Source organism: Myotis nattereri (genome assembly GCF_964212035.1).
Source record: "Myotis nattereri genome assembly, chromosome: 16".
Taxonomy (NCBI): domain Eukaryota; kingdom Metazoa; phylum Chordata; class Mammalia; order Chiroptera; family Vespertilionidae; genus Myotis; species Myotis nattereri.
Window position 1 is genome coordinate 40,439,903 of NC_138091.1, and position 22,400 is coordinate 40,462,302.

General features: G+C 57.1%; 2 protein-coding genes across 2 annotated transcripts in view; one reads left to right on the top strand and one right to left on the bottom strand.

The window, feature by feature from the left end:
• Positions 1 to 14,845, top strand: part of ARSG (arylsulfatase G) — a 48,833-nt gene extending 33,988 nt beyond the window's left edge. The window contains exons 9-11 of the mRNA XM_081109116.1: positions 3,966 to 4,086; positions 8,424 to 8,514; positions 13,846 to 14,845. Coding sequence (XP_080965242.1) covers positions 3,966 to 4,086; positions 8,424 to 8,514; positions 13,846 to 14,189 — 556 coding nt within the window. The 3' untranslated portion in view covers positions 14,190 to 14,845. The remainder of the gene's footprint in view (positions 1 to 3,965; positions 4,087 to 8,423; positions 8,515 to 13,845) is intronic.
• A 5-nt stretch (positions 14,846 to 14,850) lies between these two features.
• WIPI1 (WD repeat domain, phosphoinositide interacting 1) overlaps positions 14,851 to 22,400 on the bottom strand; it is a 28,028-nt gene continuing 20,478 nt past the window's right edge. The window contains exons 9-13 of the mRNA XM_081109117.1: positions 20,045 to 20,209; positions 19,231 to 19,338; positions 18,475 to 18,593; positions 17,969 to 18,069; positions 14,851 to 15,384 (exon numbers count right to left, since the gene is read on the bottom strand). Coding sequence (XP_080965243.1) covers positions 15,337 to 15,384; positions 17,969 to 18,069; positions 18,475 to 18,593; positions 19,231 to 19,338; positions 20,045 to 20,209 — 541 coding nt within the window. The 3' untranslated portion in view covers positions 14,851 to 15,336. The remainder of the gene's footprint in view (positions 15,385 to 17,968; positions 18,070 to 18,474; positions 18,594 to 19,230; positions 19,339 to 20,044; positions 20,210 to 22,400) is intronic.

Below are 22,400 nucleotides of genomic sequence, written 5' to 3' on the forward strand. Positions count from 1 at the left end.
AGAGGCCAACGCGGCTTAGGGGACAGCTCGGGGGCCGCAGGAGCGAGACGCGGTGCAGGGGACACTTGCTGAGGGCGCCGGGAACTTCTGCCAGGACAGCACCGCTGACCCTAGCAGCCCCTCGTAGGGTAGTGTTTGGTGTTAGATCCGTCTTGATTGTGGCAGGACAGTGTGTCTCCATGGACGCCACCCTCTTGTGTTTTCCCACGGGAATCCGTGCACACTTGCGGGGAGCACCCTCGCTGCCAGGATTGGCCACGGCGTGCCGGCCGCCTGTTCCCGTGGTTCGCTCAGGAGAAGGGCACGAACACGTCCTGTTCTCGGGAGCCCCGCCCTCCCACCCGGGGTGCTTATCCCCATGACATCACAGCTTGGAGGATGCAGAGCTGGACAAGGCCAGAGTCGCTTCGCCTGCACCCTGGCGGCCGGCCCTGAGGAACTGTGAGCAGCGGTGGGGAGATGAGGCGGTGCCACCCCCCCCCCCCCGCCACGCTGGGCTCTGTAATGAGCCTGCACCTTCACTGTTGGGCTCTGAGGATGCTCCGGGGGCAGCCGCAGCCCCTCCACCCTCCGCAGGGGGCTGAGGCCAGGGAGGGGTGGGCTCCCAGCTTTTCCCAGGGGAAACGAGACGGAATGACCACGCAGGAAGAAACGTGCCATGGAACGCCGACACACTGCTCCCCACATCCTAGGGACACTCCCCACTCTCCCACGGTCTGAAGGGAGTTCTGCTCTGTCTCCCCCCCTCCGTGCCCAGTCCCACGCACCCCCAGTCCTTCCCGAGCAACCCCTCACCATTCTCACTTCCCGTCTTCTGATCACATCCTCCATTTCCCCAGATAAAATGTCCCAGCTTCTAGGAAACCCCGTCCCTCCCCACCTGCTGGGATGCACTCCGCCCAGGACAGCCCGCCCAGCCTGGCACCCCCGTTCCCAGCAGCACGGATCCTGGGGTCCAGGCGGCGCTGCTTGCAGCCCTTCAGCCCCTGCATCCTTCTCTCCATCACCCGGGTCCACCCCCAGGCTCCTTGGCAGCTCCTTGGATAAGAACGCGAACGCGTACACGCACACGCACACACCCTCCGGGCAGCCTCCGGCGCCTTGGGCTGGCCGAAGCCGGAGTGAGAAGGAGGAAAATGTTTTCAGACGGGCAGTAGCACCTGCACAGGCGTCCCTGCCCACGCGGACGGAGGGCAACCTCGCCTCTCCCGTGAGCAGGCTGCTGGCTGCCCTCTCGTCGCCAGGGGCCATGGAGGTGCGGTTTTGTCCCCCCTAAAGCCGGGGCCGGTGTCTCCGACTCCGTCAGGCCCAGGAGGCGCAGTGCAGGGGCCAGGAGACTTTGGGGACGCTTGACATGTTTATTTTCTTTTAAAACCGAGAGAAAGGAAAAGCAGAGACCTTTTCAGTAGAAGAAAATGGTTTAAAGTGTAATCTGTACGGCCATACAGCGGGAAAGGGGACTCGGACATTCTGTGTGGACGAAGGGCCTGGAAGGGAACGGTACCCGGGTGCCACGGGTGCCGGAGTGCGGCCCTGCCAGCGCCTCCCCAAGGAGCACAATGAACTGCAGAAACCTGGAATTTCCGGGTTGCTTTGTCTCTTTCTTCAAGGGTTTAAGGCTCCCAGGACCGATTTCTCGGGTGAGGTTTGAAGTTCGGAGCAGCTGGGGCCCCTTTGGTTCCTCCACATCCACGCCCGGCTGGGAGGCCCCGGGACCATCTGTGCCCAAGACGACCTCCCTCTTCCAGGGGGACCTCGGCTTGGCGCCCTCCGCCACGTGAGGAAGGACTGCTGGCAGCCCGCGCCTCCAGGCAGCGCGGCGTTGGCGAGTCCCGGAGACGCTGCCACGGTTCTCTCCGGCCAGCGGTTCTCTCTGCTCTGGGTGGGCGAGGACTCGCCGAGGCCCCGGGAATCCCGGAGACACTGGGGGTCCGAGAACGTGGACTTAGTGCTGTGTGACTAGGAGACGGAGCCTCAGACAGAGGGGAACATGAGATGGAAAAGAAAGTGACCGTGCATCCCACAGCCCAGCACCTCCTGTTTCTCTTGCTCACGGATTTGGCCCATCTGTGCCCCAGACCCCTCGGGGGCACACATTCCACAAAGCCCAGCAAACAGCCCCGACCACACCCTATCCACAGGGCACCGGTGCTGCGCGGGGCGTGGCTGCGGCCTGCGGACAGGGCCCTGGGCTGTGCTGGACGCTGCAGAGGCTTTCTCTGCGCGGCGTGCCGTGGCTCGGCTGTGGGATGCCAGATCCCGGAGCACGTCTCTCAGGAGAGAAGCCACCGGCTCCGTGGACTGAGAGCAGAAGGCAAAGCAGACACACTCTGTACCGAGCCCAAGGAGAGGTTCTGCCCTGGGTGGTCGGCAGAGTTCTGGGGAGGAGGCGGAGGAGGAGGTGGGCAGAGGGAGGAGGGGCCTCATGGCAGGTCCCACCTGCAGCCCCTTTGCAGGGCAGACGCCTGACAGGAGTGAGCCTCCAGTTGCTGCCAGGCCCAGCCCTGGGCCAGCCAGAGCCTCTTTGTGGGGGAGTTCGGCCTCACGTTGGCCCTGCCCGCCTTGTGCCAATAGGTCCCACAGACGCTTGGTAGTCTGGGCCCGCGGGTCGACAGCTCTGTGGAAAGGGCAGCCCACGTGTTCCTGCTGGAGAGCTGCTCCCAGCACCGAGAGCATAGCAGGCTGGACGGAGGGGCAGGGGGTGCCCCGTAGTGGAGTAAAATTGTACCACATGAGCTTTAAAAGGCCACATTAACCGCCCTAACCGGTTTGGCTCAGTGGATAGAGCGTCGGCCTGCGGACTGAAGGGTCCCGGGTTCGATTCTGGTCAAGGGCATGTATCTTGGTTGCGGGCACATCCCCGGTGGGGGGTGTGCAGGAGGCAGCTGATCGGTATTTCTCTCTCATCAATGTTTCTAACTCTCTATCCCTCTCCCTTCCTCTCTGTAAAAAATCAATAAAATATATTTAAAAAAACAAAAGGTCACATTAACCAAGTGCACCCTAACGGTAACACGGCTGCCTTGGTGGGCGACGCTGCGAGTCTGCCTCGGTCGCCGACGGCTGCCCTGGGCGGTGCACTGCTTGTGCACGTTTCCTCCTCTCCTCGTCTGCACGAGCTGTGTCTGTCGGGAGCGTTTGCTCTTTTAATGGGAAAAGAGCTAAATTGAAGGAGATGGAATTTCTCACATCACTGGGTTCCAAAGAAAGACTAGATATTCAGGGCACAGAGTCCCAGGGAAGGAACAGGACAGGCACCTTCTCATGCAGACACCTGCCACTCACTGTTCCGTCTCAGCGCGTGGCTGTGGCCCCCGTGGTGACAGGCAGAACCACGTAGACCGGCCCACAGGGTGTCACTGTGAACAGTGACAGCACAGACTTCCAAGGAGCACCGACCGAGCGCCAGCTTCTTCTCTGTGCCTTTAGGGTGATTATTATCACGCGCATTTTATTTTAATGTGTTTTTATTGATTTTTAGGGAGAGAGGAAGGAGAGGGAGAGAGAGAGAAACATCGATCGGCTGCCTCCTGCACCCACCCCGACTGGGGATTGAGCAAGGAACCTGGGCATGGGCCCCGACCCAGATTGGAACTGGTGACCTTTCAGTGCCAGGGACCACGCTCAACCAACGGAGCCATACCCCCCAGGGCATCGTGCCCATTTTACAGAACAGAAAACTGAAGTCCCGATGGGCCGGACAGGTGGCAGCACTGGGATTTGAGCCCAGGCAACCCCTGGCCGCAGAGCGTGGGTGCTGAACCACTGGGCCGCTCTGCCGCCTGGAGGGTAGAAACCCAGGTGGAACGTGAGGGAAGGACCGGCCGGGGGAGGGGGGGCTACACAGTGCTGGGCTTGGGCCGCCAGTGCTGGGCTTGGGCTGGTGCGGGTGGGTGTTGGCCACAGCATGGCCAGCCGAGTCTGGGGCCAGCCGGGCCAAGGCTGTCTGTCTGATCCTCCCGCAGTGTGCTGGACATCTTCCCCACCGTGCTGGCCCTGGCCGGTGCCAGCCTGCCCCGAGGGCGCCACTTCGACGGTCTGGATGCCTCCGACGTGCTCTTTGGCGGGTCGCAGACTGGGCACAGGGTAAGTGAAGGAGCTATGTACCCGCCCGGTTCTTCGGGGTGGACCTGCTGCCTCACCCCAAACAGAGCCATCCCAGGGGAGGCAGGCAAGCGGCAGGCCGCCCAGATCCAGCCTGAGAAACCCTGAGGGCGACTCCTCTGAGATGAACCTCCCTCCTCTCCCTTCCTCCGCTTCCCTATACTCAGCCCGGATGTCAGTCGGATTTAAGTCTAACCGTTCGGCCGAGGTGTGTGCACGGGTGCACACTGCATGTCAGGGACAGGCCCTGGCTCCTGGAGGCCCAGCCTGAGGCTCTGCAGCCGCCACACTAGCTCAAGGCTGTGAGACCCAGCACCCAGTGTTCTCTCTCTCTCTCTCAATATCTTTATTGATTTCAGAGAGGAAGGGAGAGGGAGGGAGAGATAAGAAACATCAATGTTGAGAGAGAATCATCAATCGGCTGCCTCCTGCACGCCCCCTACTGGGGCTAGAGCCTGCAACCGGTCATGTGCCCTTGACTGGTCTCAAACCTGGGACCCTTCAGTCCACAGGCCGACGCTCTATCCACTGAGCCACACCAGCCAGGGCCTAGTGTCCTCTCCTCAGATGCTCTGAGGCACAACCAGGAAATGCTGGGCCTGATGGCCTGTCCCTGTCATTTCCCAGTTTTCCTTTTGCCAAAAGGGGAAGAGGAAGTGGGAGGAGGGAGGAGGATGGAGGGACCGGAACCCCCTTTGCGAGGCTCTGTGAGCACAGGGCTTCTCAGTTAGAGGCCGCACATCAAAGCGTCTATTTATAGCTAGGCCTTTACCGAGGGCCACATGGAAGTGACTCAGATGCCGCTCCAATGTGCTGTGGCAGCTACTGCAGCTGCCCTTCCCCGTGGCGGCCCCAGCAAGCCCCACACTGGGCCTGGGAGGGCCGTCAGTGCTTCTGTGAACACTCATTGGTGTCTGGGTGTTGTCAGATGATGCCTGGCACGTACTCTCCCTGCCCCGCACCCCTCACCCCTCGAGAAGTACCGCTTCTCTCGGGAACATCCTCCCCTCTGGAGCCGCAGGCGCTCCCAGGCCGCGCCCTGCTCCTGAGCAGCGAGAGGCAGGAAGGCAGGAGTCGCAGTACGTGACCCTGGGGGCCGATCCAGGACATCAGGGAGATGCTCCTGAGTGTGCGTCACCATGGCAACTAACAGTCCTCGGAGTCACCAGGAAGTGCTTCAAGGACTGTGGTCTCCCTGATGTGGTCGGGGCCTGTCGAGCCAGCTCCTTCGCACTCACTTCCGTTCCCAGAGGGGAGAACGCTCGCTCTCTCTCTCAAGCTTGCAGGCTCAGGAGGCCCCTTCTCAGGGCTCAGCCTCGAGGACCAGAGACAAACCACAGCGCCGACTGGGCTTTCGTGGGAACGTCCATGTGGCTACGCAGCTCCGTCGGGCGGATCTGCTCCCTGACCACGCCCCGGGGCCCCGTGGACATCCCCGCCAGGTGCTGCTGTCGTCGGCACGAGCGAAAGCACATGGGCACACACCTGTGGCCACCCGCCTCTCCGGGCCCTGGGTCTCGGCTGCATTAGCGAGGACCTTCGTTGGGGGCCGCATGGGAGTTGTTGGCCCTGCTCCGAATTTGGCCTTGGACTTCTCTGGCCAGCTACTAATGAGACTACGCTAAACCAGCTCTAATTTGCTGAAGGGAGGCCAGGGGGTAAAACTATGCGTGATTATATAGGTATACACGTGTGTACATACATGTGCATGCATGCATATACACGCATGTCATGTGTGTTTTAAAATAAGCACCATTTGATTGTGTCCACCGATAGATATGGCTTGGGCTCACCACGATCCTAACATGGGCTGGTTTAGAAGAAAAACACCCCGGTTTCAGGAAGCTCAAAGGAACTCCCAGTCATCTCAGTACAATATGCAAATGCATCTCAGCAACGGGTTCTTCCCTATTTTGCAAATGAGGTGGTCTAGAGCCCCTTACATTCTGGCACCCTCTCCAGGTCCTTTGCTGAGAGGTTTAGAGGCAGTTGAATGGGCGATTGGGTTTCCTACTAAACGGTCTTCTCGCGGCAGCTGGGGACGGCCTGTGACATGATGCTCAAAAAACCAAAGGCAGCAGCCGCCATGCTGCACATTCTTGCATTTGCTGAGCCTCCTGCCTCTGGTCTTGATACGTCCGTCCGTGTCTGGGCAGAGAAGGCTGCCCCAAGGAGGGAGACGGAGGGGAGCCAGGCAGGGGAGGGAGCACAGCCTGGCACCAAACCCCCACTTTGTACACACCCGTCACTTCTCTTCAGGAGGCCCCTCGTGGTGAAGGACGCCATCCCGAGTGGCTGGCGAAGGGCTGTGCACCCCCATCCTGTGGGATCAGGGGGCCTCCTGGGGTGCGACAGAGGCACCAGCCTTCAGACTGGAAGAGGAGGCGGTGCTCGCGTGCTTAGACACGGAACAGAATAAAGCGAAGCCAGCAGGTGGGACAGGCACCCTCGAGGGTGCAGCGGGCTCTCGGGAGGTGGTGTCACCTTTGACGTTTGGACCGGGCGCCCTCCGAGAGAGAACATCGTCCTTCCGCTGTGATTCATGGCTCGGTTTGCCAGCCTCCTTCCTGTGTTGATAGAAACAAGAATATAATCAGTCGGCTCCAGGGGGAGAGGGGGGAGGCAGAGACAAGCTCTCGAAATCCAGCCAGGTTTCTGAGAGTGAGCCGCCCCCCAAGTCAGCGTCCTCTGGAGTTGTGGAGGTTGCCTCTGGTAACGTCGCACAAACATCCCGGCCCACTCGGTGGCGTTTCTGCGACCGAGACGCAGCGCCCGCCCGTGATTGGGACCAGCGGACTCGACTCCCATCTTCTGGCTGTCGGAGCGCATCATCGATCAGTGGACAGAAGGTTTTCCAAGCCTCCCGCTTCCTGCCGTCCCCGGGAGGAAACCACAGCCTCCTGCGGCGAGAGGCTTGGCGTCCTGCGGGCCTGGAAGGAGCGAGGGTTTTGAGTTACGACTTCTTTTCCTGTTTGGAAGGAGCCCGCTGTCATCACGCTGCCTGGGGAACCGCAGAGGTTGTCACGAGAGCGCGGCACGGAAGAGGCAGGTGTGGGAGGAGCCCCGCCCTTGGCATCCTCCCGGAGCGGGAAACTTGGGGGACAGCTGTTTACAGCTCCAACAGATGGTTCTGATTTTTTTTTTTTTAGCCCCATGGAAACTTTGAATCACGTAAGCGCCTTCCCAGTGATGTATATTGGTCATGATTCATACCAGGGCGGTCTCCCACTTCCAGCCCAAACCCACCAGCCTACCAAGGGCACTGGCCACTGCCTTCCCACCAAACCCTGCCCTGGGGTCCCTGACTGAGGTGTTTCCAGGCTGTCGGGGTTCTTTCATCTGGGACCAGCAGAGGAAGGGGCCCTCAGTCGGGTGGAATAGGATTGAGGCTCCATTCAGAGGGCAGGGCGTGCCCATTCCTGGAGGAATCACTGAGAGGGTCTCTTCGGGTGCCGCCCGGGGCCGCCCCGGCTCAGAGATCGCCCGGCTGCTGGAGACGCTGTGTGCAGGAACCTGAGGGTCACCTGCGCCGGAGGCCCCGCGGGTCCTTGTGAAGCCTGCAGGTCCCCAGGCCCGTCTGCACCTGGGGGGTGGGGCCGGGCAGGGCCAGCCTCCGGCCACGCGAGCTGTACACACACACACACACACACACACGCACGCACGCACACGCACACAGGGACCCCTCACTCAGAAGGACCCTGTGCTGGGTTTAGCGTGCACTTGCTGTGGTCGTCTTGAAATTCTCAATTTTTTGGACAAGGTTCCTTTCATGTTCACTTTGCTGGGAACCCTGCAGCTGGTGCTGGGCTAGGAGTCTGGCCAGAGCTGAGACCCACTCCGATCAGCCACAGAGGCGCCCAGGACGGGGCTGGTGTGGACTTCGGGCCGGTGTCTGTCAGTGTTTGAGGCAGGATGGGGAAAGGGGGGGGCAAGGAAAGGGGGGGGGGAGGACGGACTCGCTAGCTTCCCAGGGAGCCTCTAGCCTGGTTTTCTTCCTTTTCTTTTTAAATATATTTTTTATTGTTGATAGTGTTACAGATCTCTCCCATTCCCCTACCCTTTGATCCCCCACCTTCCAGCCCCCTTCCACTACCCTCTTGCCCATGTCTGTGGGCCATGCATATAGGTATATCTTGAGAAAGACAAGTATCACACGATCTCACTCATTTGTGGAATCTAATGAACGAAATGAATTAACCAACAAAATAAGACCTGAAGCAGGGAGGCATGGAACAGACTAATGTATCTCGATGTGGGGTTGGGGGGACGAGAAGAGAGAGCCTGTTTTCTCATGAGTGAGCCCCGCCTCCCTTCTGCAGGTGCTGTTTCACCCCAACAGTGGGGCAGCGGGAGAGTACGGAGCCCTGCAGACTGTCCGCCTGGAGCGTTACAAGGCCTTCTACGTCACTGGTGAGTTAGGGAGGTGCCCGCCCCCCGCAGGCCTGGAGGGTGGCCCTGGCCCCTGCCCCTGCCCTGGCCCCGGCCCCGGCCCCGTGGGGACTCAATCAGGCCTGCAGGAATGAGTGTGGGGGGCCCTCCTTTGGGAAGCACTTTCACCCCCATCCCCCCAACCCTCCCATCCAAAGCCTGGGCCCAGCAGAGGTCCCAGCACCCAAGGGCCCAGCACAGGCGCTCTGCACCCATCACACGCAGCGAGCAAGGTCTTTCTGCTGTTAAATTCCCAGCAAGCTCGGAGCCGTTCGGCACAGTGCATAGCGCTTTTCACTTGAAGGCCATTTCATTTGCTAACAAACACCACCGAGTCCATTGGAGAGCGAATTGGCTTTATTAAGTGGTTCATGAGCTGGGCAGCAGCCCATCTAACAAATAGAAGGGCGCTCTGGGCGGAGACGGGTACCGGAGGGAAGGTTTTACAGGCAGAAGGGTGTGGCGGAGGCGTTATTAGAAAAAGATAAGGAAGGATTGCTTTGGGGACAGTCGTCTTTTTGGGGAAGGAAGGAATAGCGGGGTGAGGTGGGGGTGGGATTATCCTGCAGATTAGCTCACTGGTATTGATCAAGACATTCCGGACTGATTGGTTTAAAATCCCGCTCCCGGGAGGTGGCTGAGGCTGCCGTGAGTGAGGTTAGAGTTTGGGGTTGGTGCGGTGGCTTCGCACCAGGGACTCACCTCACCCTGTGGTTCTTTCTGTTCCGTTTCACACATGACACTGTTACGCTTTAGATGCGAGTTGGGGTGGCTATTACATGGAAGCTCGGAGATACTTGACAGTGAAATTTACTTGACAAGAGACTTGCAGAAAATAGAGTTTGGAGGTCGGTTTAGCAAAACGACAGACGTCCGGGTGGCCATCTTCAGTGGGTGCTTTAGAAACGTGACACCGGATTAGGATGCATCTCAGAACCTCCCAAGGGCCTGTTGCTGCCAATTGCATTCAGACGCCTGCCTCCGGGGTCCCTCTCCCTTCCTGTCTTCTCCGAGGGCCACGGCCACGGCGTCCATATTCAATTCAACTTTTAAGGCCTCCAACCAAATATCATAAAACTCCCTCCCGCCTGGGCGGCTGGCTCAGTGGTTCAGTGTCAACCTGTGAACCAGGAGGTCACGGTTTGATTCCCGGTCAGAGCACATGCCCGGGTTGCGGGCTCCATCCCTGGTGTGGGGCGTGCAGGAGGCAGCTGATCAAGAGAGACCGCTCTCTTCCTCTCTGAAATCAATAAAAATAAAACTTTCTCCCGTCTTCCTAGCAGCGTAGGATCTGGAGAAATCTGATATTTATCACATTCTGCCGCATGTCGAACAGACTCAGGAAGAGACCGCAGGCTTTGTTAGCAATCAATGGTAAAGACTTATTTCTTTAAGGGTCTCAGAGTTGGCAAACTGGGGACACAGCGAGGCAAAAACCCAGACGTGTTCCCAAGAAGAAAGAAAAGTTACGAGTTCTTATAGTGAAAACTACATTCGTGAGAATTAGCAGTCCTGCCTTCTGAGGATTCTTCCGAGATGGCTGTCAGTCAGATGTCCGGTGGAGACAGGCGTGAGTCCTTCAGGGGCAGCCAGGGGGTTGTCTGGGGCCCGGTCTACGTGTCCAGATGCACAGCCCGGCATTGAGGCAGGACTGGAAAGTTCAAAACATTCACATGCCCGGGCTCCTTGCAACAAGAACGTACCTGTTCTTCATGCCTCAGGCTTCGTAATGTTAATGTTAGCAGCTTGGTTCACGTGGCTCCATTTTATACATCCCCCCTTTTCACGCTTTTCTCACCTATATGCCAGTCATTTAGGTGCGTGCTCTATTTCCCTTGCTAGTTTTTGTTTTGTTTTCAGAGAGAGGAAGGGAGAGGGAGAGAGAGAGAGAAATATCAATGAGGGAGAAACATCCATAGGCTGCCGCCTTCTTGCACGCCCCCTGCTGGGGATCGAGCCCACAAGCCAGGCATGTGCTCTGACCAGGAATCCGACTGGCAACCTCCTGGTGCCTGGGTCAATGCTCAACCCCTGAGCCAGACCAGCCAGGCTTCCCTGACTAGTTTCAAGCTCTCTAAGCTCAGAGCTCCATAAGCCCTTTCATTTTTGTTATCTTGATGTGCGTGGACAGTGTCTTGCATCTAGAAGGAACATTAACTTTTTTTTTTTTTTAATGAATGAAAAACAAACAAAACAAAACAAAAAAAACCCTAACCCCACCAAAATCTGGGACCTGCTGCAGATTCCAATTTGGTTCAGTTAATTTATGTTGGAACTTGCCAAAGAATTATACAAAACAGAACAAAAAATGACTTTCCCGGAGTGTCGATAACAGACCCCGGAGAGAACACGGCATGAAAACAAGTTCTGTGAGTTCATCGCTTGGAGGATATTAAAAATGCCACAGCCGCCTTTGATCCTCCAAACGCTGAAACGCAAACCAGTCGGATGACTGTCACGCTCCCGGATGGAACGTGTCTAGATCGCAGCCCTTACATTACAGTATCTAAGAGGCACGGCTTCCCCAGGCCGAGTTAATTTCAGAAGGGAGAGCCGTGCCAGGAAGCCCTCGGCACCACAGTGCTGGAATCACAAGTGTGACCGTGAAGTCACAGGGCTGTTTCCAGTGATCCCAGTCAGACAGGCGTGATGACACCCAGGGGACGTCTGTTCTGAGGAGTCACCAACTCCCCACGGGGTGGGGGCGGGGACCACCGACAGCTCAGCGGATGGGCTGAAACAGGCTAGGATGGAACAGGGACATGCTTGGATGCCTCCCCCGACCCCCGGGAAGCCTGCCTCCCACTCACTCACAGCTGGTCTGGGGTGAGCTCCCAGGAACGTGGTGGGCGTCCGTTCCTGGAGGAAGATGTGTGTCCTTCTGTGACGAGGGTGTGAGTTTACGGTCGTGAACTAGGAGTGGCCTGAAAAGACGACCGGTCTGCTCTGCTCTGGGGGAGTTCCCTTCATTCATCTGCATCTCCCATTTGGGGGCATCGTTCGCCTGTGACATCGCCTCTCCGACAGCTCCCAGAAAGGCTGCGGCTATTTCAGTTGGTTCAGCCTTTCACTGGTTCGGACGGAGTGATGGTCTGTCAGCTCCTGACACGCTGGGCTGGAAACGGAGGTTTCCTGCGTAGTCGCTGGTCGCTGTGGATGCCGGACCGTAGAGATTCTGACTTCTGGTATTTGAGGAGTGTGGGTCTTTCTGTTCCCTTAAACTTGTGGAGGTTGGTTTTCCACATCGCAGAATTGGTCCTTCATCTTAGGTGAATGCCTCGGTCCTGGGCCGTGGTCTTTAATCCTAGCACCAACCCTTTGGGACTTCAGTGCGAAATACGAAATGTTTCTGAGGCCTTTCTAATAGCGTCCACACTCTGAGCCCGTCTCCCCCATGTGGCCGCATAGAAACGCCCGCTGAGCTCTGTCTGCCCGTAGCTGCTGCTGGAGCCCGTGTCCCCTGTGCCCGCAGGTCAGGGCTCAGCCAGGACTCTGAGGCTTCCCCTCACTAGCTCCCTCTTACCCAGGATTTTGCTCAGCCGCTGTCGTCTGTCATGGCAGCCCTGAGCTCTGTCCCCTGACACCTCAGGGACCACAGGGACCACAGCTTTCTCCTCGGGTGAGCTGCTCGGAGCCACACAGCCTGGGGACGACGAGTCTTCCCAGGGGAAATCGTTTAAACACAGACCCAACCCAGTGTGGCTTCCTTCTCACAAGGATTGAGTCCCGTTAGGTTGCTGCCTTTGCATTGGTTAATTTCTAGTGCCCTCAACATGTGTTTTTATTTATTTTCTTCTTCTTTCCCCTCTTTTTTTTTCCAGGATGTTTTTTTTAATACGTTGCCTAGAATGCATAGTTGTTATCTATAGGAAGGTTATTTATATGCAAGCAATCCCACTATTCCCTTAATGGGAAGTCTTTAATTTTTTGTTGCTGTTGTTAATCCTCACGCGAGGACATTTTTCCTTTGATTTTTAGAGAGAGTGGGAGAGAAGGGGAGAGACAGAGAGAGAGAGAAACATCAATGTGAGAGAAACACATTGATTGGATGCCTTCCACACCCCCGACCAGTCCAGGGCTGGGGATCGAGCCTGCAACCCATGTAGGTGTCCTTGACTGGAGTCGAACCTGGGACCCTTCAGTTCTTGGACTGATGCTCTATCCACTGAGCCAAATCGGCTAAAGCAAAAATATTTAATTCTTATAATAGGAGCCCATCCCAGCCTTCACGTGATTGACGGCCAAACCTCACGTGACCCCTCTTCATTGTTGATTCAACCCCAAACTCCAGGCAAAGGCAGTGACTCTCTTTCTCAGCTGAACAACCTGAATCTGAGTCACAGGAGAAAAACCATTTAGGTCGGTTCCCTCAAGGCCACGCCACCGACTCATTCTTGTGACTGGGAGATTTCAGATGTCAGCCTCTCCCCAGGGGACTAGGGTGGAAGCCGGTGCTCAGGTAGCCCGGCTCTGGCCCCTGGGGGTCTGCCTTCACTGACTGGCACCTCGGTGTGAGCTCTCACCTGGGTAATAAAGGGTGAGGAGAGGTCATCGGCTGTGCTTTCCGTCAGCGTGTATGAGGAGCCGTGGAAAACGCTCTCTCACACGTCAGTGCCAGAGCAGCTCTGCTTCCCCGAGCAATTGGATTTCAGTTTCTGACTTAGTCACGCTTGGCCGCTGAGAAGCTTGGAGTCGAAGGAGGTCTCTAGGAACTAACTCCCGCTGTTTCCTTCCAAGGGCCATCCTTGGCCTGCATTCCTTTTGTTCATTCAATTGTATTCTATTCATTTTTGTCAGATACCTTAATTGCTTACTTGCGTGGAAAAGGCAAACAAAACAAAAAAAGTCATCTGAATCATTCACAACCAAGGAGGCTGCATGGCCCCAGGCACCTGGCCCTCTTTGGGACTGCCTCCACAGCCAGACGGACGCACCGCAACCTCCACTTCAGCCCGAACTGGCAGGAGCCACCTTGTCTGCCTGCCTGATGCTTGAAATTGAATACATTTGCTATCCAAGAAATCTATTTTAAAACAAATTTTACTCCCAGAGGGCAGAGATGAAAGACATTTGAACGCATGTTCTACTGGCTCTGAAGGCAAGTCCAAGGAGAAGTTCCGGATTATTCCAGACAGCAGGAGCATCATGGGACGAGCACGCAGATTCTCAAGGTCATTTCTTGGACAGGGAGGGCAGTCATTTGAATAGTCAGGTGCTGGTGTGTTTGAGTTCATTTACAATCAGTCACAGGTCTCCCCTCTGACGACACGGGCTAGAGTTGGGTTTGACGGGGCCCTTGTTGTCCCCCTCTAGGAGGAGCCAGAGCCTGCGACGGGAGTGTGGGGCCTGCGCGGTCTCACGAGCCCCCCCTTATTTTCAACCTGGAAGATGATGTTACGGAAGCTGTACCTCTGGACACAGGCAGTGCGGAGTACCAGCGCGTGCTGCCCCAGGTCAGGGAGGTTCTTGCCGACGTCCTGCACGACATTGCTGGGGACAACGTCTCCAGAGCGGACTACACGCTGGACCCGGCGGCAGCTCCCTGCTGTGACCCCCGCCAGACTGCCTGCCGCTGCCAGACCACCTCCCAGCCCGTGTTCCCAGGAGCAGGAGCAGCAGGAAATGAAACGGCAAGTGCACGTCCACCCTCTTTCTAGTGACATACGCTTTCTAAGTCTCGGGATTTCGGCGGGAAGCCACCACCTTTCATCCCCCACTGTCCCGTCTGCATGATGGCTTGGGAGGTCGGCTGCCAAGAGCTGTAACGGGGACCCTACGGGCTCAGAGGCAGGCCAGGGTCAAGGCCCGGCTTTTGAACTTGGGCCAAGACTTACCCTTCCTTGTGAGCTGATTTTGAAGATTCGGTAAGGCAGTTCATGAAAGTGCCAGGCATATTACCTGACACGTGAGGCAGGCACTTAATTCGTTTTAGTCTTTTTTTTTTTAATGCACCCAGTTTCACTCGTCATTTTAGTAGAGATTTGTGCCAACTGGTATCTAGGCAACGCTTCTCCATCTTTAACACGCATACGAATCACCGGGAGCTTGTGAATGGACCGATTCTGACCCAGGAGGTCTGGGTTGGGGCCTGACCACCTCCATCTCTAGGCCACCCCTGGGGGTGCTTGGGTGGCATGGGTGTTGACTAGACAAAGTGAGCGGCTCCAGGTCTCCAAGCAGAAGAGCCCACAGATCAGTCCATGGCCCGACCCGCCACCCCGACCCCCTTTAAAGGTCAAATGGCTGTGTTTTAAAGACTTGAGGAGTTCTTCCTGCTTCCTAAAGCCATGAAGAAATAAATTTTCAGAGCCTTAAAAATGCATTGCCATGATTTTATTATTAGTGTCCTAAATGGGACTCAAAGGTAGTACGTGATTTATTCCAATCACTGCCAAAAAAAAGTACTTCGCCTGGTTAAAATAGTCTCTATGTACGTAACATACAAGAAGTACAATTCGAAGACATATTCCTATAGATACATTTTTACACAGCATACATTGAAAAAGGATGCCGCTTTTAATACAAAATTCCGGCTATAGACCAATATGGTTAGTTAGCACTGACATTATGGCTGTAATATAGTTCCAATAGCAGGATGCGTACACGGTGTCTCCCGTACCCACTGGCAGCCGGGACTGGGGGGGGCTTGGTGAGCAGTGAGCCACGTCCTGTGGCTTAAGCAGGGGGCACCTGGGATTCCTGCCCCCACTCTGCGCCCACCATCGCACGCCATTCTTCCACCTTCCTGGTTTTCTCCAAAACCACCTGATGGGGGGTGTCCTGATTTCTGAGGCGCGCTTCTCATCATGACTGCTTCGCTTTGCCCTTCTGACTTCCACGGCACAATATTATCTACCGAAATCAAAACAGAATGGCCTTACTCTCCCCAGGAAGAGGCGGCAGAGCAGGCTGCATCAGCAGCAGGTCTGTGCCTGCGGGGTGGGCAGGGGAGACTGGCACACAGGCCTCAGGCAGCCGCCCGTCTCACTCATGCCCAGGCGAGGGCGGCACCGTTTCAGAACATACTGACTGTAGAGAAAATATTTGCATGTGTATTGATATGTGTATGTGGGTGTTTTTTTTTTAAAGGCTCAACTTGTAAACACAGGGTGCTAAATCACTGTTAAAGTCAGTAAACCCTTGGTCCCAGCCCCTTCCTCTTGCCCACTAGAATAAGACTGGTGTGGGGCAGCACGCAGCCGTAAGGTTGGCTGGTTCCCGGAACAGAGGCTGCCCGTCCTCCTGAAAGGGGGCTGCGTCTTTCTAAGGTACCAGAGGCTATGCATTCTCTCTTCTTTCATTTTCCCAGGAGCAAAGTAAACCCAAGGGGATGAGAGTGAGCATACCCAGGGACGGGTCCGTGTGTATTTTTTAAAATGACCCATGTGCTCACGGCGTCCAGACAAGCCCGCATTCACGTCTACAGAAGGGATTTTGCCCGGGCTGAGACCAGGATCCTCTCACTGTCCTGGCAGTGTTTAAGGAATGTGGGTAGAGATGTGGATTCTGGACAGATATGTCTATCACAGGCAAAGAACAGAGGCAGAGAGAGGAAGGCGCCTCGCATCTCCAGCTGCATGTGATTGTGGGAGAGGCATGGCCGGGATGGTCCATGTTGAGAGCGCATCCCGGCAGCCGCTCGTGTCTCTGGCCCTTGAGCGGGGAGATGGGGAACCGCCTGCTACTGTGTCAGTGTCTCGTAGGAACAGGACCCGCTCCTCCCCATCACCCGACACCTGCTGGCGTCTGACAGCCGATCTAGGGAACCTCGCCCAGTGGTCTCACTCAGGGGAGCCTGACAGAGTTTAAACCATCTTTCCCTCCTTAGGCAGAGCCCAGGCGGACAGGCCTCTGGGCCAGTTCTGAAGCGTCGCCATGGTTTTTGTTTTTACTCCAAACAAGTGCTCTGCCCCGTGGACCTGTTATTTTGTGCAGGTCTAACCTTTGGCCAAGGACCCCCTCCTGCATGCTGACAGCCGAAGTACCTGGTTCTGTAAATACAAGGGGTGGCAAGGTCCACTCTGATGACAGTTAAGAATCTACTAACCTGTGTAGCAGTCACAGACTTTGACCAAAGTCACTGAAAGGGAACCTCAGTTTTATCCCCAGCTGCATCTGACTTGCTCTGGCTCCCAGAAGATGCGACTTTGGGTAAATAACCACCAACTTTTGGGTGATGGAAAAAAAAAAACCTTCACGGTTGGTGGGGCGTGAGAACCCAAAGGCAAGGCACCTGGCACATCGGAGGCAGCAAGCCAACAGAGGTTTTTAAATTTACAAAAATTAGTATTTTTAAGAACCACCGCTTTCCACCCCTAAACTATAAACCTTCCTTGTTGGCGCTGTCTCTGGGGGCCTGCCGACTGAGAGCCAGAGGGTACATCTCACCCTGCAACCCCTGCCTCTGGGATCTCACACAGCCCTCCAGCCGTGCACTGGGGGTCCCACAACACCCCCCCTTTTTTTAGTGACTGTGCTTACTAGGTTGTCCTTATGGGTCTATGCAAGCCAGAAGCCAGACCTGTACAACACCCTTTTGCAAAAGGAATGTCCACGGACAGAAAGTGCTGATCAGGAGACAGCATTGCACACCAGGACCCAAGGGGCCTGCAGCAGCGCCCAGCAGCCGTGGCTCTGCCTCCGGGTCCCTCGGTGGACTCCCAAAGTCTCAGCCCACGCGCTGCCCCGTCTCTAACCGATTTCAGGCCCGCTATCTGGGCTGGCCTTGAACTGAAGCTCACAAGAGGCATCTATATGTTGCCTTAAATGGAAGCTTGAAGAATCAAGCGAAAGCGGCCATGGCCACCCAGGGAGAGGACCTGCTGTTTGTACAGGGGAGCTGGAAGCCAAGCCTAGCACCCAGGGCCCAGCCAGCCCGTGGCCTTCGCTGCCAGGACAGGAAAAGCAGGATGCTGGGACCCCAGGGAGCTACGGGTGGAGGGGTGTCTCTCCACAGGGGCTGGCCGTGAGCGAACAAGGACTGTAGCTGCTGCCGCTGAGGCTGGGGTCTGCCCTGTCGGCTGGAGGGGGAGGGTCCGGCTCACTCGCCCGCAGAGCAGAGTGGCCCAGCCCTGTTAGGTCACCATCTTTTGTCCAGAGACCGCAGCGTTCAGCTAAAGCGCCCTCAGGAGCCTCAGGAAACGAAGAGTGCACCCAGCAGCCAAGACAGTGCTAAGGAAGCCAAGTCAAGGACTCCGGCCGGAGGTAGCGAGCGAGGCCACCAGACCACCTGGGTTAGTGTTTGTTACTGGGTGCTGCCGAGTGGAGCGCCACCTGCGGGCTGGTCTGCAGCGACCAGCACTCGGGCCTCTGGGTATTAGAGGAGGGTTAGCTCTACACTAGCCTGTGGGGAAAGGGCCTGCGCCTCCTGCCCCAGGCGGAGGTTCCCTCGAAGCACACAGACTGAGCCGCTCTCTTAAGGATTCCTAATGCTCACAGGGGGGAATTCATTCTCATCATCAAGACACACTGGTCCCGTGGCAAACTCGTGTTCGGGAATAACCTCTCCGCGGAGCGCCCCGCCGTCCTCAGAGTAACCTGGAAACCAAGAAGGAGGCGTGAGAGAAGCCACGGGGTCTCCTCTTGCGCCATGACCCAGGGCAGGACCTCAGAAAACAGGGGGCCCGGGGACCAGGGAGGCAGCCATCCATGGTGGGGAGTCGGAATCCCCACCACGGATGGTCTCCGAGCCCCGAGAGATGGGCAGGCTCCTCTCACCACCTCCCACCCGGGCGCCTAAAACTTCCCAGTGGTTTGCCAACTCTGAGAGGCCAAGGGTTAACTTGTTAGGGAAACGAGCCAGTGCCCGGCCTGCCAGGTTCAGGGAGCTGCCTGTCCAGGCTCCTCCCATGGCCTCTGTACAGTTGGGGAGAGCCTCCCTCCACAGGTAACAGTGAAGGGGGGGGTAGCCTGCTAGGCATGTCCCCACGACCAGCCGCTCACCTGGCACCGTGGAGGCGGAAGATGCGCTTGGTCTGGCTACTGTTGCTGCATAGGACTGAGGTAATGAAGGTCTGAGGTCATTTTCTTTATTCTCTTCCGTGGTTCCTGAGCCAAGCAACCTAATGGCGGCAGTTAAGAGGGAGAAGTGCGATCGTCACGCACCCAGGAGCCCACGAGAGAAGCACCAGGAAGCTCATGCCCAGCCACTAGTTCCAGCCCCTCAGGGCCCAGCTGCTGGGTCAGTGCGGACACGGAAGGGACCTCGATGGCCAGGGTCAACCATGCGACTCACAATGGCCCCTTCCTTTTTAGTGTTTAATAAGGGAGGACTGGCGCTCGGCCTTGCCCGGGTCACTAGGGTCACTCAGGCAAGGACTCGAAGACGTGCTCGCAAGGGGTGCTCCGGGGGGAGGGGCATGGGCAGCTCAGTGTCCTGTCCACAGCAGGAGCAGGCCATCCTGTGCTGGGGCGTGGAAGTCACGAGAACTTTCCAGTTCCGTTCGGGAAATATTTTTGAGCCCCCATCACGCACAAGGAGGGAGATGGTGGGTGTCATTCACTTTCCCAGAAGCACACAGCATGGTGAGCTTGACACCTGGCCTGACACTGAGCCCTACTGGGAGCAGGCGCCCCCTAGAGGTGTGCGCCGCGATTGCCGGTGAGGGAGAAAGGAAAGCGAGAGCACCGAAGATCAAGCTCCTCACTGCTCCTGGCCCAGTGGTGACTACACAACCGGCTGAAAACTAGCAGCCCCACCTGTGAGTCTTGATCAAGACACACTCTCCTCCGTCCTGAGGGTCCAGGTTGTAGATGTAAAGGTGTCCGTCAGAGGATGCGACCAACAGCCTCGGCAGTTTCTGGATCCTAAAAGCCAAGCGAAACGCGTGGTTACAGCAAAGGTGGGTCACGGGCCGGCCTCCGACGACCAGGCCTCGCTCCCCCTGACCGCCCCCGACTTCTGCCACCAACAAACCCTTAGCCCACTGGGCCCGGGTTCTGGGTGTCTGGCTGTTTTCTTTGCATTCTGACCTAGTGATCTACCCTGAGGGTTAATTCTTGTCTTTGACCATAATTGTGTGGGAGAGACAAAATGACGTGTGTCCACACAATTACTCCAGGAGGAGCTGTTGCGAAAACAAACAAACAAAACATGAGCTCACCTGAACGGGATGGCGCCTCTACCTTTAACAGTGACAGAAAGAACAGTGGAAAGTTGGCTTGCCTCTTTGCTGGCTCGTGTTATGGAATTTTAAAAATGTTTAACGCCTTTAAACTTCTTAGGGAAAACATCTGTCAACCCCGTAGGTGTCTAGGCCTTTTTACATAATTACGTAAACACAGACACTGTTTTCGGGACAGTGTCGCCATAAATTCCCTCGCCAGCGTCCAGCTGCCCCCCGAGAACGCATGTTATAACCAGGCAGCTGACGCGAAGCTGCAGGGTTTGATTTTGCTCACCCTTCCTCCTGGCCTTCTTCTCTTTCCTTTTTTATTTTCTTTTTTTTCCTGTGCGTGTGTGTTTGGGGACATGACTGTGTAGCGGCGTTGAGGGTGGGTGTGCCCTACGTACGTGGAGAGGGTGCAGATGTTCTTCTGTCCGGAGAAAGTCAGACGCCCGGTGGCGAAGGCCCTGTCCTGGTTCATCATGTCTGACACCTGGGCGGGGAGGTAGGTGGAAGCTGCCATGAACATCTTTCCCATGTAGCCGCTCCAGGTCGAAGGCTCCTCGGGTCGGCTGGGGGAGCAACACACAGGCACGGGCGCGATGAGCCGGAGCTGCAGGCACCGGCATCCATGCGATGACCCACCCCCCACGCGCGGGGAGCGGCCCTCACCCTCGCCCTCGCGGCGGGAGGAGGAAACTGCCTCAGTGTGATGTCCTGCCCACCCAGCACAGCCTGGCACACAGTGTCCTGGCCATGCCGAACGGGCAGCACGCGCCCGCTGTCCCTCAGAAGGGCCATTACAAAGCTCTTAAGAGGTTCCCAGTGTTACACTTTCCTACATTAAGAACGTTGCATCTGGTGATTCGTCTGATTTCTAGGTTCCTGAAAGCGGGTGAGGGGAGATGGGATCGCTCTCTGGACTCTGTAAACAGGCTCAAGCCTGCCCTGCAAGCTCTGTGTGCGGCCTCGGGGCCAGATGAGTGGGAAGCAAACCTCTGGGCCTGACGGTTGGGCGGTGTTTGATTACAGCCCGGAGCGCCCAGTGCCCGGAGCTTCACTGGGGTGCAGACCATTCGGAGGGACCTGGTGCACCCCCTGCAGTCGCCAGAGGGGTGACTGCTCTGCTGCTGAGGCAGGTGAGTGTGGACGGCTCACGGGCACCTGTCTCGGCTCCGGCTCCGCACAGGGAGCAGCAGGGACCAGGGTGGCCACGCCTGCTCCGAGGTGCTTGTCTGGGGACCAGATCCAGGCAGGAAACACGCACCACAGCTCTGGGGTCTATTTCTCACTCTGTTCCCGGCTGGCGGACCCCCTGTTCTCATCTGAAAGCGCCGGCCCTGCCAGGCGTACTGCTGTCGTCCCGGCGCCACGCTCTCCCTGGAGCCCTGTGCTCAGGGTTGGGATTTACCAAGAGCTGCCGTGTCCAGGTCCTGCATTCACGGTGGAGACACAGCCCAGGAAAATGACGATAAGACAGCACGAGCAGTTACTGTCAGGTGCCAATGAAACACCTCCCCGCCCGCCTTGCAGGGAGACGGCGGGACCGCGGGAGGTGTGTGAGGTGCTCTCTAAACGGAAATGCCCCTCTGGGTGCAACCTGTGACTCTTCTATGCGGTCCCCTCCTAGTGTCTCTGACCAGTTCACCCTCTGTCTTCTCAATGGACCGGTCTCCTGCATGCGCTCCTGGGGACAAGGTGCTCCCTCCTCAGGTACCTTTATTCCCAGAGGCCACCACTCCAGAGCCGCCTCAGTCACACCAGCCTCAGAGACGCCATCTAATGAAACAGCTGTGCTGTGTGCCAGGCGCTGTGCCAGGCCCTGTGCATACTTCCCCTGCTCAGCTGTCCCAGCGAGGTGACGTGATTATCCCGGTGGTGCAAACTGGAGAAGTGGGAACTGAGCGGAGGAGGGACTCTCTGCCTCTCTCTCCTCTCTGGTCCTGGCGTGGCTACGGCCGGTGCCATTACCGCTGATGCCATCACCTGCTTTCTGAGTGGGACTGAGCTGATGCTAACCCTTTGCGTTTCAATTTCCCTTCATGACACTTAAAAGAAGTGTCAGGAGACCCAAGGTGTCCCACGTCCCCCGAGGGGGGTGCGAGCCATCTACCCAGCTACTGGAGCGGGATCTTGACCTTGGGAGGCGGGCTGGGCAAGGTTACACTGCCACGCACGGTGGCTGGGGGGGAGAACTCCTCACAGCTGTGGTGCTTTTGAGTGTAAAGGTCCGCAGGAGAGGACACGGGCACACACGTGGCACTTAGCCCTGTGAATTCACGCTCACGCGAGGGCAGGCAGGAGTCTAGTAGTGGCCCCGAGACTCTGCCCCTGGCCCCCGGCCCCTGCACCTGACGGTGCTGAGAGCAGTGACGGTCAGAGGGCCCAGCTGGCTGCAGGGAGGGAGATCACCCAGCTGGGCTCAATCGAATCACGTGTGCCCTTAAAGCACAGAGCTTTCTCGAGTGCTGGCAGGGAAGGCAGGCAGAGGGGGAGCCGGGGAAAGCCAAAGCCTGAGAAGGAAGCAACACGGATGAGTCCGGGAGGACTTTCAGCTCCAGGTGCGAACGTGGCCGGCCGCCACTGGGATGTCTGCCTCCTGAGACCTCGACAGAGCCCCAGCCTCGATGACCGACCTACAGAACCGTGAGGTACGCCCGCTGGCCGTTTTATGTTTGTGGTACTTCGTTATAGCGATCATACGGCATGAATACACACGGCCCCGGCTGCAATCTAACACATGCTCTCTACTGCCGACCTCAC